This window comes from Camelus ferus, chromosome 1 (genome assembly GCF_009834535.1).
Source record: "Camelus ferus isolate YT-003-E chromosome 1, BCGSAC_Cfer_1.0, whole genome shotgun sequence".
Lineage (NCBI taxonomy): Eukaryota > Metazoa > Chordata > Mammalia > Artiodactyla > Camelidae > Camelus > Camelus ferus.
The window spans coordinates 3,972,074-3,987,901 of record NC_045696.1 but is presented as its reverse complement, the minus strand read 5'-3'; the positions used below and the strand labels follow the sequence as shown (position 1 = coordinate 3,987,901).

Below are 15,828 nucleotides of genomic sequence, written 5' to 3'. Positions count from 1 at the left end.
AGAGCTGTGCGATGCTTTGAACCTAGCAGGTCCCTTAACCCCTGGTCTTCTGAACACAAACACTGATAACTGGGTGCTTCAAATCCTGCTGTAGTTTCACTGGGAACATCCAGGGATTCTCAAGCATTCTAAGCCCCACAGCTTCCCCCAAATCTCCCTCCCCAAGCAGAGCCATGTCTTCTTCTTCCTTTCCTGAGTCTCCTCGTCAGATGCAAGCCCTCTCTGAAGCTCAGCTCAGTGGATCTCCCCAGAATGGAAACGGGGCGGAGGTATGGGCTCAGGTCAAGTAGACCCATGAGTGACCCTCCCGGTGAGGGCTCTGTGGGTGGGGCGACACCCCATCTCCTTAGCCCACCGGACAAGCCCAAAACAAGCCTCCTCCCCGCCACCCCAAAGACTCTTGTGATTAGAAAAGGCCTCCCCCACCCCCACAGGAATACCCGGAAGCTGCTCAGCTCCTCGGGCTGGGGTCAGGCGTCCACTGGGAAAAACACTGCGCAACCTAAAAGTTGGGAGTGATGTTTATTTGGTGGATGGGTTGAGGGCTTCCCCCAGCACAGCCTCGCAGTCGCTCTGAGGGACACTTCCTAAGGGGTAAGGGAGGGGTTAGGATACATGGGGGGTTACAACAAAAACCTGATAGGCTGAACCTCAAAAGATTACTGTCACAGAAAACCCAGGCATCTCAAGTTAGTGAATTTCGTGCTTTTCTATATTTGGGAAGATGCAAGAGACGGGGCTCACTGGAATCATTCCTCTGGGCTGCACCTCAGCTCTCTAGGGCCAGTGTCCTGCTGTTCTCCATCCTGAGTCCCCTCTGGGTGCACAGTCGGAGGAGGCTGCAGTGGCTGGTGGCTTGATTGCCGCAACATCCTTTGTTTACTTGATATGGCGGGGGCGTTCCTCATCCACACAGGGAAAGCTTGGACGGGAACAAATTCACTACGGCGGCACCAGAACGAAGACGAGGAGCCACCCCAGAGCTGCTCTCTGGCCTGACGTCTGCCCTGCTCTGCAGGGTCCACCGCTGGGGGCTGGGCCGTCCCACCCAGGGCGCGCTGGCGGGAGGGCACAGGCTTCCGCGGTAACTATCAAGGAACCTTTGCCTGGCTGCTCACCCGTCTGGGCCTCAGATACTTTCTGGTCACAAAGAAGAGTGACACCGTTTCTGGGTGGGCTGTGAGCAGGATGTGCTGAAGGAGCAAACCTGCACCGAAAGGCAGGGGGAAGTGGGGAGAGAGAGGCACTTGGTGGATGAAAGGCTCAGCTCTGAGGGATGATCCTGCACCTTCAAACCGCGGGAGGCTCTCCCCGTGACTCCTGTTCAGGGAGGAATTCAGAAAGAGCCACCGGCAAAGGTGAAAACTGCTTGGGGCCAGAGCCAGGGCCAGGGCCAGGACTGGGGACAGCGGGCAAGGTGTCTGGGAGGCGGATATAAGGAGCCCCTCACTCTCAGGGCTGCAAGTGTCGCCTTACCTTTGGAGCCCCAGCTGATCCCCACCCCTCCCCTTCTCGCCTCCTGGCCTGGGATTCTGGGACCTGCTGTTTCTCACAGGCTCCTTATGTGGCGGTTCCCTGAGGATCCCAGGGGCTTGTTTGGGGTACAATTCAACACTAGTACAATAATAGCTCCTGTGTACTAGGCAATAGTAAGTGTGAGGGGCCAGGCTGAGAGAATGACTCACCTTCACCACCACCCTGTGGAGGGACTCAGGGTAGCACTCCCATTTCACATAGGAGGAGACTGAGGCCCAGGACTTCGCTTACCGCTGGGCCCCACGTCCAAGAAGGGGGAGAGCGGAGATTGCAGTCTAGGTTTTCTTCCCAGGCCCGTGCTGTGCAGCGTCCCCTCTCCAGGCCAAAGCCCACAAGGTGAGCCCCTGTTCTCAGGAAGCTCACAGCCCCCACCCGCGTTGCTGACGCTTCTTTTCCTCCTGTAGAACCCTTGATGCCTCTGTGTTCTACCAAGGAGTTTCAAGCTCTCAGCCCTTGAGAGCTGTGCCCCAGGCCAGCACCCCACTCACCATCCCTGAGTGCGGCCCAGCTTCCGTCCGCCTGTCTGTCCTTCTCCCTGGGCTCCCAGAGACAGTCTCCTCCCCTGCCAAGTCCCGACTGCACGGTCCGTGTCTCTGCAGCTGCCCTGGGGAGCTCCTTGCAGGCCTGGCTCAGCTCAGGCAATGATGCTTTGCCTCTCGGATGGATGCTCTGCATCTTGGAGAATGCGGGCACCACCGCAGCGGTCTCACAGAGGCCTCGACAAAGGTCTTTTCAAGCTTGTATCCCTCCAGGGCCTGCCACCTACTAGCAGTAGGTGCTGAGAAGTCACAGGCTGAATGTCATTGGACTGGGCCCAGCCCCTTGCGCCCCCGAGACCCCGCCATGCCTCTGGCCGGTCCTGCTCTCTTACTGTTGTTTCCTCACCGCGCTGAAACGTGTCTGGCAAAACCCCGGCATCCACAGGGACACATGTCAGAGGTCAAAGATACTCTCACCGCCCACCCCCTGTCGCCTGTGCAGTCATGGGTGCCCAGGGCTCTCCAGGCCTCTCTGTTCCTTGTCCAGTCGTCTCATCAGATGCCCGGCCTGGCCTGGCCTTGCCGAGTAGAGGTGAGCTGGTGTTAATGGGAAACCAGGCCTGGCAAGCTTCTAGGCATCGCGCTCTACCTACAAACTGGTGCATCTCCTCAGACACCTGTGGGAAGGGAACAGCACCCTGTTTAAATGCTGCAGGTGCCCCCTGCAGGGCTGGGAGGGGTGAAGGAACTGCTCAGCTTAGGGCACCAGGCCTGCCTGCGCCGGGCCTCACCTCGCTGCTCCCCCATTGCTTGGATGTCCACCTCCTCACTACACAAGGTCTCCCTCCAGCTCAGGAGCCCGGTTCCTCCTCCACCTGCGGCGCTGGGCTTCTTCCCAGAAAGCACCCTCACTCAGTCCTTCTCCAGGCCTAGCGCACTTGCTTTCTGGGAGCCCCATGCCCAGCACCCCCCTTCCCCAGGATCATGGCCTCCTCACGCTGTCTCTGGCCTTGTGAAGGTGCAGTGTGTCACCAGGCCGTCAGTGGGCAGGACCAGGTCGTGATGTTGGCTGTTTCACTTGGGGTCTAGCACAGTTCCTGGCACATAACGTTTCGATCAGTGTTTCTAGAATGAGTGGTGCTTCTGTGATCTCCTGAGAGTTACCCTAAGCCACTGGGTTTCCTGTATTGCCTCCTCCCCTCCTGTCTTCTCTGATCTCAAGTTTCCCAGTCAGTTCTAGTAAGGTTTCAGTTTCTTTTTCTCTATCAAGAGAAAGGAAACCTAGAGCAACTCAGGAATCAGCGGGGAGGGCGGAGGGGCGGAGCCCAAAGAAAGAAGGGGCAGGGTGAGGGAGTACAGGGAAAGGGGCGGGGCCAGAAGAAGGGGGCGGGGCCGGAGGCAGAACGGGGCGTGGGGCGGGGCCCGGAGGAGGACAGTGCTGGGAGATGCAGACAGAGCAGAAGCAGAGGAAGTTGCTGGAGAACCAGGAGGCGACTGGGGGTGAAATCCGGAGGAAGGGGTGGTACCTAGGGGAGGGTCGGTGTCAGAGGCCCGCCCCTAGCCCCGCACCGTCGCTGCTCAGCCTCCCTGCAGGTGAGCTGTGCTCTCTGACCAGGCAGCAGCTCTGACATCACGTGGAACCTGGACACAGTCCTTAGGAGCCCGGGATCTTGCAGAGCGGTGTGGCATTCCGTAACCTCCAGGGTAATGCGTCCAGGCCTGACGCCGCGGGGGCTGAAGAGCAGAGCAGCGCGCCCTGGCCCAGCGCCCTTCTCTCCTGCCTGAAGCCCGTGTCAGCGTCCTGTGTCACTGCCGCGTTTTGTTTTTTCTTCTGTGCGGGTGGCGTAGACCTGTGCTTCTCAAAGTCTCGTCCCTGGACCAGCAGCACTGGTTTCACCTGGGGCCTTGTTAGGAACGCAGGGTCTGTCACTGATGGAGCTGAGCTGGTGGCCCTGGGCCCTGAGCCCTGGCTGGTGAAGTACACGTGGCCCAATGCCCAGTCCCTGGGGACGGTCGGTGGCTTTTCTAAAATCACTTTCCCAGGATAAGGGCCAGCTGCCCCTGTGGCATTTGCCTGGTATCAGCATTTGGTGAAAGTATACTTTTCAGAGGAGGGAGGCAGAGCACGTGTTACCTGCCTTACCAGGACCTCTCCCAGTGGCTAATGAGAATTAACTGTTCTTTCCACTCATTTTTCAAACTTCTTCAAATTCCTACCTAGGGTGTTTCATTCCTCCACTGGCTGCAACTGGGCTCTGTGTCACAGAATAGGAAGTGGACGGACCCCCAACTCAGTAGCTCTGTGTTAAAACTGTCATCTCTTGTTTTTGATGAGTCCATGGAATGATCACAAAACGTACTGGGCTAAATTGTCTACCCACATGGTCTCTAATCTTGCAACAATAAATCAGTTCAGAATGGAGCTCAAAGAGGTCGACTCTTTTGCCCAAAGCACACATCTAGAGAGAAAGGAAAACGGTTCTCTCTGCACTTCCACAAGCTGTCTTGTTCTCTCTGCTGCATCGCAATGACCTGCCAGCCACTACTCACTGCTCCAAGGAAGTGAACCCTCCCCCAGCTGAGCCTTGAGCCAAGAGGGCAGCTGCTTGGTCCACAGCTGGACTGCAACTTCAGGACAGACCCTGAGCCAGAGACACCAGACCAGGGCTGGTGTGACTTCCTGATCCAAATAAATAGTGAAACAAGTAATTTTGGGGGTGAAATTTGTAATGTAACCATAGACAACCATTACACCATGTCATTATGCATGACCAAAAAGGCATTTAGGGCCTCAAGGGGGTAGAAACAAGTTGGGAACTCCACATTTGTTCACCCTACCAGTGGATACCTTCTCCAGGATAGTCCTCCCTCTTATCACTGCACCTTTGACTCCCACCCCAAAGGAGCAGGTCCATGTTGGTGAGGAATCCTAGGGTAGTTTCAACAGGATGTGGGAGGGAAGAGATGGGGGTGGATGGGGAGGGACCAGATTCAAGCAATGCATAGCCCCAGACTGTGAACAAGACAGATTTCACCTGTAGGAGCAGGTCTGCAATGCCGGCGGGCAGAGGAGGTAGGAAGGCCCCACAGGACAGGGTAAGCTGTGCGAGACTTAATACGCACACAGACAGTGGTCAGATCACAGACGAAGACGGAGCTCTGACCCGCAGGCTGCAGCAGCCTGCCCAGGAAACCAACCCCTTGTCCCAGTAGCCAGTCCAGGAAGCCAGCCGGCCTTAGGCAGCCTTGTGAGAAGTCACATTGCTATCTGTCAACAACCCAGGAGGCAGACAAGAAGTCCGGTGACAACGAGCCCCAAATGACCAGAATTTTGTAGCTGAAACAAGTCTCCTTGGCAGACCCAAAGGAAGTCAGGCACTGGGACGCTGAAGAGGTTTGTGGCAGAGAGTTAATTCACGAGGCAGCCAAGCCAGGGGATGGGAGAAGAGGTCTCAGATCCACCTTCCCGGAGGCCAGGGGTGGGGATGTTTATGGGAGAAGAAGGGTGGCCCTAGACTTGGTGCAGGGTGACTGGAGGTGGGGAAGTTGAGATAATCAGTGTCTTACACATGTGCATCTGGGTCACGTGTCTCTGCAGATTCACCATCCAGATGATACAAGAAAACAGGGCGCACGAAGATGGCCAGGTCCCAGGTCCCAGGTGCATCCCTGGGAAGCACCTCATCAGGTGAGGGTCCTTGGCTTCCTGCAGGACAGAATTCAAGACCAAGCCGTAATGGAGTGAAGGTAGATTTATTCAGAGAGATGCTCACTCCATGGACAGAATGCAAGCCTTCTCTACAGGCAAGAGAAAGACCGCGAGGTGAGGGGTTGTTAGTGCTTATTGGCTTCGTGTGCTAACAAGGGGGAGGACTTTTTATTCCAAGGACTTTGAGGAAAGGCTTGGGATTCCCAGGAGCTAGGCCACTACCCACTTTTGGACTTTTTTTGGTCAGCCTCAGAACTGCTATGGCGCCTTTGGGTGTGTCATTGAGCTACTAAGGGAAACCAGTCAGCCAATAATGAAGCTCAAGGTCTGCTGGAAGTCAAATCTCCAGACACCCTGTGCCTCAAGTTCTACTGGGAGGTGAATCTTCTGACATCTTGATGCTAATTGCTCTGTCATTTCTTAATGCTTGTTCCTGCCCCCTTCCCTCCTGTCTCACAGGCGCTGAACATGATGGGAGGGTACCATTTTCCTGCCATCAGATGTCAAAGGCCCTTCATCAAACACCTGTCCAGGCCCAGTTTTGGGGTCAGTGGTCCCAACCAGCTTAGCTGGCTGGCACTGGACCAGGTCTAATTCCAATTTCCTGTAAAACAACTGGGCTACATGAAGCTGGGAATGTATGTGATTAAAGAGAAAAAGAAATAAAGAAAGAAATGTAACTAAAGGGAGCTTAAATGGTGATAGCTGGTTACAGGCTGAAGGGTTGGAAAGAGCTGCTCCTGAGATGTTGCTCTGCAAGACACACTTAAGAATTTGTTAAACATTAACTCCTTTATCTCCAGGAAGCGCAGTTCTACTTGGGTGATTACTGACAGAGGCCCTCATTTTTTGTCTCTACTTTAAATTTAGGACCATAAAGAAAAAAATCTTGCCAACCACTCCCACTCTACAAGGATCAAGCCATTAAACACTGTAGTCCCCCACCCACAGTGCATCTGGGGGGAATTCAGGATGGAGAAATGTAGGCAGCATTCTGTTCTTGGATATACCGGCTGTAAGTGGTATAAACTACTACTACCAAAAACGATCTATGTATTCAGTATAATTTCTATCAAAATCCCAAAGACATTTTTTTTGCAGAAGGAAAAACCCATCCAAAAATTCCTATCGAATTTCAAGGGACAATGAATAGCCAAAACACTCATGAAAGAAAAAAAGAAGAAGAAAAAAGCTGGAGGACCAACACTCTCTGATTTCAAAACTTACTACAAATCTACAATTACGAAAACAGTGTGGCATAAGATAGTCTTATAGACCAATGGAACAGAGCTGAGACAGCCCAGAAGCAAATCCTGGCACATATGGTTTAATGGTTTTTGACAAGGTGCCAAGATCAATATGGATAAACAGCCTTCTCAACAAAGGGAGCTGGGAAACTGGGCATCCACATGCAACAGAGTGACGTTGGACCCTTATCTAACACCACGCACAAAAACAGACTCAAAATCTTATCAAAGACCTAAATGTAGGAACTGGCTGGAAGAGCTTTAGAAGTGAGGGCTGCTCTGTGGACAAGGAGGTAAAGAAAAAAAGAAGATGTCTTTGTTGGAGTGAAGAATTACTGGCATTTTTGAACACCTGCTTTGGGACATGTGGTTTGTAGAAATGGTTTCACATCACCTTCTTACATTCTCGTTTTTAGCATGAGGGCATTGTACCTCAGTGTGAAGAAGAAAATAAACTAGCCGTGACCCTCCAGTCTAGCGATGACCACTGGTAAGAAGCTCTGTGTTCTTAAAAAATTATCTCCTTATTAAAATTTTTTAAGAATCAACACAGAAATGGGAAATCACACACTACAAAATAATACAAATGAAAAAAGGTATCACTGGACCTCTTTTCTCCTGGGGGACAGGGAAACGCCATCACAGCAAATGATGAGAAGCAGGTGTCATGACCGAATTCATCTGCAAGGGACCAGCTAAGGGACACCATCCCAAACAACCAAAGCCTGGATTTAAGCTGTAGCCTTGGGGAGTCTCCACAATTCGCTTATTTGATGAGACAGTTAATAAGGGGCTACTATGTGCTACGTACCATGTGAGAGTCTGGAAATACAAAAGAACAAGAGGCTGACCTTACCCCTCCTCTGGGGTCACACAGTCGAATGGGGAGGGGTGACAAATTAACAAAGAACGGCAGCGGTGTTTAAGAACTCTGTAACTGGAGGCTACAGGACACAAGGGCTGCAGAGCTCCCTCTTCACGGAGGATGGGGAGGACCTCCTGGCAGAGGAGACAGCTCTGAGCATGGATGCACTTCAGGTAGAAACTCTGGTGCTGAGAGAAGGACCGTGAAGATGGACCCGGACAGTAACAGAAAACTCCGACCCCGAAGGAGAAGCCACTTCCCGTGCCGCCTCCCTTCCGTGACACACAGAAGCAAAACCCAGAAGTGCTGCCGTTCTTTCGGGAGCCTGTTCTTTTCAGAGTGAGAACTGATAGAGGGCTCGCCGAGCCTGATCAAGCCGGTGAATTTTCTCCTTAAGGACTCTCCTCTTGGCAGAGGTGTCGCTCTGTTCCTGAAGCAGCCAGGAATACTGCTGTTTCTCCTGTAGCGTCTGCATCATGGCTTTCTGCACGTGGTCGCCGTTCTCTTGGAGCATAAAGTACTGAATGATGAGTGGGATCTGGTTGGAAAGACGTTTGCTGGTTTCCTGGAAGGGGGAAGAAGGGTCAGCAGGAGGGGTCTCAGCCCAAGGCCTGTGGTTGCAGAGAGGAGTCCTCGGACGCATGGATGGTCGCCTTGGGAGGTCCTGGTGTCAGGCCCACCTCCACTCCAGGGTCAGCACCAAACCAAGGGAAGGATCTGCTTGAGTTGCCCACTTTTCACTACCCAGGCATGCCCTCTGGCAATAAGAACCCACCTGTAGGCCGGCACACCCATACCACCTTCTGGACAGCCCAGCCTTCCCAGGGGCTCCTCCCCCTCCCCCACTTCACCTCCCCGAGGAGACCTCCCGGCCCCGGGACCCCGCGGGCCTCTGGGAGTGAGTCGGGATCTCCTGTAAGCAGCTCTTTTGCTCCTTTCCTGTTTGCCCATTTCTGTTCCTGTCAAACCTTATACAAATGAGATCACTAGGTAACATTTGGCCTGACTCCTGACTTACGCTCAATGGAATGTACGCAATGAGTTGAATCTTTCCCTAGATTAAAAGAAGTCGGAATGAAGAATTAAGTAGTTAAAGAATGGCCAGCTCTCTATCCCAACAGCCCCGTTTGCAATCCTGCAGGCAGACCACGTGGACGAGGTGATGCTGAAGAAGGAGCACAAGGAGGCACCAGCCCGCACGCAGTGGGCAATGACGCAGAGCCTAACCTCCCACCTCAGGGATGTACTGAGGTCACTTCCCTTTTCTCCCTTTAAAACCTGTCATGGCTGAGCAGAATCTTCAGACTTGGTTTTGGGGGACCTGGGTCTACCTTCTCCCCAGACTGCCGGCCTTCTGATAAGGCACCTTTCCTTCCTACCAACACTTGCCTTTGAACAGTGACTTCTGCGCAGCGAGCAGCTGGACCTGAGTTTGGTGGCACTGCTCCAGTGCTGCCTCCTTCCCTCTCTTCCTCAGCGTCTCCAGAAGGCCTGGCAGCTGGACCCCACAACTGGGTGACTCTACTTTCTGTTCTGATCAAGAAAGGACTGCAGGAGTTGGGCTTCCTTGCAGTTTAACAGCTACCGTCCTCTCCATGCACCCTAAGACTTTAGCCTGTGGGCGGAGGGTCGGGAACCATGCAGCTGAGAGGGTCGCAGCACCTAGGGAAAGGCTTTTCCATTCCTGATGTGGAGCTAGTGAATTCGAGGCACTTCAAGAGCTGAGGGCCTTCTGAACATTAAGGAAGCAAAATTGTGACCAGTAAAGTTAGTGCTTGCTGTGTTTTGCCGCATTCTGATAGCAGTTTTGTAATTTATGCATAGCATGAAACATATGGAACTCTGGAGCTGGAATTAATTTTGAGGACATGCTCTGCCACATTGAGAACCTGATTTGGGGCAAAGTAATGAACACAGGCTCCACAGGGTGACTGTCAACTACAAGGGGGCGACGTATGAGAAACGGGTCACAGCAGAAGGGGCCTGACACACGGCGGTGCCCCTCCCCTCCTTGCTCAGGTGAGCAGCTGTCAACCAGGGTAGCCAGTCTCGGCTCGGAGGGGCCACAGTGCTGACCCGTGCACCTGCACACTCACCAGGAAATACGCATTCAGGTGGACCCCGATCTCAGTGATGGAGGAAACCGAAGACGGGTCATTTAAAGAGCCTGATTTCAACTGGAGATTCTGTGAAGGCTTTCCCACTGAGTTAAAAATCTCTTCTCGGACTTTGCTCAGAACCACGCTGTAAATCTGGTCTTGGCAATAAACCAGGTGCTCCATCTTGAACTGAAGTCGGATGAACCTTTCTGCTCTTTCTGCTTGTTGTGATTTTATGTCTTCGATCTTGTTCTGGGTGGGTAAGAAAGAGAAACACATTACTTCTCTTTGTCCCCCTGCTGTGAAAATGACTGAGAAAGTACCGTCACACTGAACGCTGTTACGCCTGAGGCCGTCAGTGGCGGCTTTCAGGAGGCCCCGGCTTGGCCTGCGCTGCTGTCCTGCCCGGGCCTGCGCGGTGGCTCCGCCGCGGCTCCAGCCAGGCCCGCCCTCCGTGCTGCCTGGGTTTTCCCTCCGCCCCGACCTCCGTCTCCTCCCACACCCCCGCCTTTCTGCTCCCTCAGCTGTGCTTCGGTCTGCATCTGTGCATCCACACTCTGGGGTCTCTGGCTGGCTTCAGTCCAAGCTTTCAGAACGACTCCTGTGCTAACGAACGCGGTGGGGCAGCAGCTCGACACCCGTGTTTCCCCGAAGCCCTGCGACTCCCGCGACCCCGCACAGGCAGAGGCCCCGGGAAGGGCGGGGACGCACAGTGCAGGGAGTCACTTCTGGGTTTTCGAGTTTCCACAGGACGTTCGTACGCTGAGGGTGGAGAGAGTGGTTGGAGAGAAGAGGGAGCCTGTGAGCTTCACGAAGGCAGGCTGCCCTTCTGTTCTGGAGAGTGCGTGGCCAAAAGCATGTATGTGGCAGCCCCGCTCCCAGGACTGAAGTCTGAGAGCAGGAGTGGGCCGTGTGTCACTTCCCACAAGGAGTGACACGGAGGACACGAGACCCTGGGCCCCGATGCGGCTCTGGGGCAGAGAGCAGATGGCAGGGAGCGTGTCTGGGTGGGAGCCCGGTCACGGTGGGGGGCAGTGTGGCCCCGGAGCTGTGCCCAGTCTTCCAAGGACGGCAGAGGGGACGGAGGCCCTTGGGCGGCAGCTGTCTCCTCGTCCCCGGAGCAGCCCGTGCTGCTGCAGGGAGCCCCAGGCCCTGGCAGGGCTGGGCCAGAGCTCAGCAGGACCGACCCCGCAGGCAGGAGCATGAGGCTCCCAGGGCACCAGCCACCCAGGCCCTCAGGGGACTGCGTGCATCTTGAAAGCTGCCAGCCTGGAGGGTGGTGGTGAAGGACCAGGCCTGTCACCCACCCCCTGAGGAGGTGCCCCGGGACTTAGGCACAGCCTCTGGGAAAGGCAGAGAGAGAGGTCGGAAATGAAGTTCAGTTTTCACCAACTGGCCAAAGAGGTGAAAGCAGAAATTGTTTTGCGCTAGAAAATGACAGAACCGGTTTTCCTGGCTCATCTGATGTGGGATGAGACTCGGACCCGTCAGCCTAGGCTTGGGCAGAAGAGGGTTTTATCCCCAACCCAAACGGGAGCCAGAGCAGCCCTCGCTTCCCTCTGCTGAGACAGGGGCTCGGGGAGAACTGCCGGCTGCTGACTGAAGAAGAACACAGCCCTGGCGAGGTCTTTAACTCAAGCCTAGGAGGCTTCGGGGTCGGCCTCGCAGACACGCTGTCCTTGGTGCTGGGAGGAGACTCCAAGCCCCAGCCAGTCCCTCGGCTCAGTGACAGGCTCGGGTGTCACCGGCCAGCCCGCACCCCGCCGGGCTGGGGGGCTCGCGGGAAAGAGAGCTCCAGGCCGCGTGCTTGGTCTCCTCCCCCAGGGAGGGGGCCTCTCCGGAGCAGGAGCCAAAGGGCCGCCGCTCCTGGAGTCGCCAGCCCCGCGACCCTGCAGTCGTCACCCTGGCCTCCTGTCTCCAACGGACAGTACATGTCTAGCTTCCTTCCCCTGTTAGACCCGGTGGGTCAGCCCGAAGTACAGGTGACCAGCAAGGAAACGGCAGGCACTTACCTGGGCAGTTTGACTGAGGTTGGAAAACTCGCTGAAGTGTTTTCTGGCTGTGTCGGTGAAAGTGTGCCAGACAGTCTCTGAGCAAAGAAAGAGCGAAACGTCAGTGAACTGCAGCCAGGAAGAAGCGGGCTGAAGACACAGGGTGGATGGACCATGACGCCTTGTCCCCGTCCTAAGGCTGAGCTCCCCAGATCCGCAGACCAAGGGGGAAGGGGGGACGGCTCTCAAGCCCACTGTCACCGCCACCCTGAGCAGGTCCCTCGGTTCCCTGGCCTTTTGGTGGGTGTGTCCTCTTCAGGGTTAGCACGGGACTGCTCCCCGCACAGCAGCACAGAGGCCCAGCTATGATGCAGATAAAGCTCACACGTGCTCATCCTCCCCCCGAGGCTGCTAGAATCCGCAGCCTGTGTCCGATCATTCCGTTCCCGGCCCCCCTCCAAGGCCCTGGCACCCACGGGAGGTACAGCAGGCAGGAGAGCGCCTCACCAACGACTTTCTGGAGCATGACGACCGCCGGGTCCACCAGGCGTTCCAGGTACTGCTTCACGATGGTCTCAAACGTCCTGTAGTTGACGAAGCCCAGGAGCTCTTTGCCTCGATACTGCTTCTCATATCTTGAGACTTCTTCATGGATGACGTTTTTAACTACAAGACAGAACAAACCACCATGGTAAATTCTAATAATTTCGGAGACATTTTAGAGATGGGACCCATCTGTGAAACTTACCCCAATGTTTCTAAACAGAGGTTTTTTTCATAATCAAAAAATGTATTGCTCTGATGATGCCAATTTGAGAAATAGTGACATTTAAGACACAAAAATCTTTATCTGTTCAAATGTGTTTCAACTGAGGGTCGTCATCCTGAGAGAGAAGTTGAATGGTTATAATTGGAAGGGAAAAAATCTGATTAAGTGAAAACAGAGCCTCAGAAATTCTTGTGCACTTGCAGCTCTCCCAAGAATACATCCAGACACAGCCGGAGGAATCCTACCATGGATGGAGAGGGCTGTTTTTATTAAGTGTTAAAACAAAGATACACACACACAGGCGCACACGCACACGCACACGCACACGCACACACGGGCACATATCCTCCTGGCACCTGGGCTGCAGCAGAATGGAGCTGGAACTTTGTCAGGCAAACAATCACCCTCTTTGGTCCTGCGTTACGGCTGAAGAGAAGGGGAGAGACGGGGCAAGTGATACCGTCCAGCCTTGAAAAGCAGGGAGGCAAGAAGGACACAGCAGGTAGGTGGTGGGGGGACTCCTGCTGAGCTGGCGAGGACAGAGGGAAGCACTCTCGGACACCAGGGGGCCCCCCGCCTGGGCAGGTGAAGCTCTTTGCACACTGTTTCTGCGCTGGGAGTGGCTTCTGGTCTCGGGGAATATGACCCTGCTCTTAGGGGAACACTGCCCCAGGACTTACCTTTTTGGGTGTTGGCTGCAAGTGTGAGGACCCAGTTTTTAAACTCCTCTCTGATTTTATTATATAAGCGGGTCTCTTTCTCCTTTACAACTTCTTCTCCTTCTATTAACTTTTCAATGTCCTGATTAAACGCCTTAATTTTCTGAAAAATGAGATAAAATCATCCATCAGTCCTGTAGTCATATTAAGAGCAGGAACCGGGACAGCAGCGTGTGGTGGGGGCTGGGGTCTGCAAGGAGGTCAGGGGACCCCCCAGCCACCTCATCCCCTGTTGAGACACACAGGGGGCAGGGCGGAGCTCCCACATGTCACCTGTGGGGACGCTCACGTGGAGGGCCACCTAGAGACGTGCGGGGCCACCAGGAAGGATACGGCCACCTAGAGAGACCTGGTGACGCAGAAGCCACTTTCTGTGCCCAGTGTCAGACGCAGTCCCTGGCATCCTCACCTCAATCAGAAAGAACATTTTATCAGCGTCGTGGCTGGGGATGTTGGCTCCACACTGGCGCAGCTCCTCTATCGCCCTCTGCTGGCTCTCCTTTATTTGATTTTCCAACAGTGGGAGGGATTTCTGAACAAAGGAAGAGAAACACTGAAACTCTGCAGCTTGATGAAATCAGATGACAGATTTCTCAGGTATATGGGTGGAATCCCATCTGAAAGTATCCCAGGGGATCCGGAATTCCTATTATCCTGTGGGAAGCTTGTTTAGTTGGACACCTGTTAAGGAGCCCAAGTTGGGCTTTGAAGGCAATGCTATGCACTGCAGTTGGAAAGATCTGCTGTTCTGTGAGGTTTTGCTGTGTGATCTGGGTGGGGCGGAGTCAGGGAAGGAGGGGCCACTTCTTGTTTTGTTTTGTTTGGCTCGGAGCTTTGCATCGAGAGAACAAATACACTTGAAAATAACGGGAGACTTATTTAATGAAATGTTCTGTTGGTAGTTTGAGTGTTGTAAACTGAAAAATGGTGCTTTGGTGGAAGGATGTGTCCTCGTGTTGGTGTCAGGCTGGGCACCGTCCCAACCAGTCAGTGTAACTGATGAAGATGACAAAGTCGGGGACTGGGAAGGATGGAGCGGACACCCGGGAGGGGGGTCTTTGGGCCAAGCATCGGTCCGAGACCTCACATCCCAGGTAAGCCCCACAGGCAATACAAAGCACGTGTCTTTATTGCTTCTTTTTCACAAGAGAGGAGCCTGTGGCTCAGAGAGGCAGACTGCTCGATACATCACTGAGCTAGTCAGGGGCAGAGTTCCATTTGGCACCCTGATCACCCGATCCTCGGCCCGTGCCCGGGAACACGGCAGGTAAAGGCACCTGAGTGCATGATGCTGGTGAGGACACCGGGCAGGATGAGCTCATGGGGATTTACAGGCAGTTTGTGGATTAGCCTCCCAAGAGGTCGATAAGGTGTGTGTGTTTCTCTCTCTCTCTGGCAGCTCGCAGCCATAGGCAGAAATGTATTCATTGTTTTCCTGATACTTCAAATGATCATAACTGATCTTGATACAGAATGTTTAACGACTTTAAAATGGTAAAAAACTTAAATTTGAATTTCAATGAAATATTTAAATGTTAAATATTTAAATTTTAATGTTTAACGTGAAGTGTTTAAATGTTTAAATGTTAATGTGAAATATTTAAATAAGGTTTGGAACTATTATCAAAATGCAATATCTACTAAAAAAGATGTGTTTATCTCCACTAGACAAGGGATATACCTCTGAGGCAGGCATGCATTTTTCAGAACCCTGTGCTTCAGATGAAGGGGATTTCGCTGGAATCAGTGTTCCTCCAAGTGTGTTCCCCAGGTCACCTGGAACGTGAGAGGGGAGGCTCGTGGGTCCCACCCAACGCCTGGTGACTCGGAAACTCGGACCCGGGCCCTGGGAATCTGAGCTGAAAGAAACACTCTGGGTAACTTCTGTGCACACACAGTTTGAGATCCACTGGCCACTTCCAAGCAAATATCCTTTGAATCTGTGTTTTCTGGTTCAAAAGAATCCATTGCCTTTGTGTGACAGCCGGCTCAGCACAGACTGGAATCCAGCCCCCGGGATCGTCTCTGCCCTAAGGGTTAATGTTCACTCTTCCCGCGTTGTTCGACCTCGGGCACACAGGTCCGGGCAGCACGACACGGGTTCTGCTGCTCCCAGGACACCGGGCCGCGGTCCGCGGTCGCCGGGTCGTCAGCGACGCCAGGAGAGCTTTGCCTGGGGTCGTCTGTGCTTGAGAACCGGTGAGCACTGAACATTTCTCTCCTACGAGCTTGAAGCTGGGAAGATGATTTTTGTGCCGTGACGCATTAAGAAGCTACTGGCAAGCTGCCGCGGCGTCCGTTCCCCTCTCCGCCGCTCTCCCCGGTGCTGGACGGCCCTGACGGCCCCGGGTACCGGATTCCTCCTTCTTCCCTCAGTGCCCCCGAACGGACGGATTCACTCCTTCTTCCAACAT

General features: G+C 54.0%; 1 protein-coding gene across 2 annotated transcripts; it reads right to left on the bottom strand.

Moving 5' to 3' along the window:
• Positions 1 to 505: 505 nt before the first annotated feature.
• On the bottom strand, positions 506 to 15,820 carry LOC116657974 (interferon-induced GTP-binding protein Mx2-like). 2 transcript variants are annotated; one of them, XR_004313185.1, is made up of 8 exons: positions 15,096 to 15,820; positions 13,824 to 13,946; positions 13,376 to 13,517; positions 12,434 to 12,592; positions 11,948 to 12,024; positions 9,933 to 10,187; positions 5,583 to 8,401; positions 506 to 2,692 (listed from the first exon to the last, which is right to left on the bottom strand). XR_004313185.1 is itself a non-coding variant. In XM_032462049.1 (7 exons), exons 1-7 carry the CDS (start codon positions 15,108 to 15,110, stop codon positions 8,171 to 8,173), a joined length of 1,002 nt encoding a protein of 333 aa, XP_032317940.1. In that variant the 5' UTR covers positions 15,111 to 15,820; the 3' UTR covers positions 5,411 to 8,170. The 2 variants fall into 2 exon arrangements, 1 of the variants encoding a protein (XP_032317940.1); XM_032462049.1 differs by lacking the exon at positions 506 to 2,692 and having other exon boundaries at positions 5,411 to 8,401.
• Between the last annotated feature and the right edge of the window lie 8 nt (positions 15,821 to 15,828).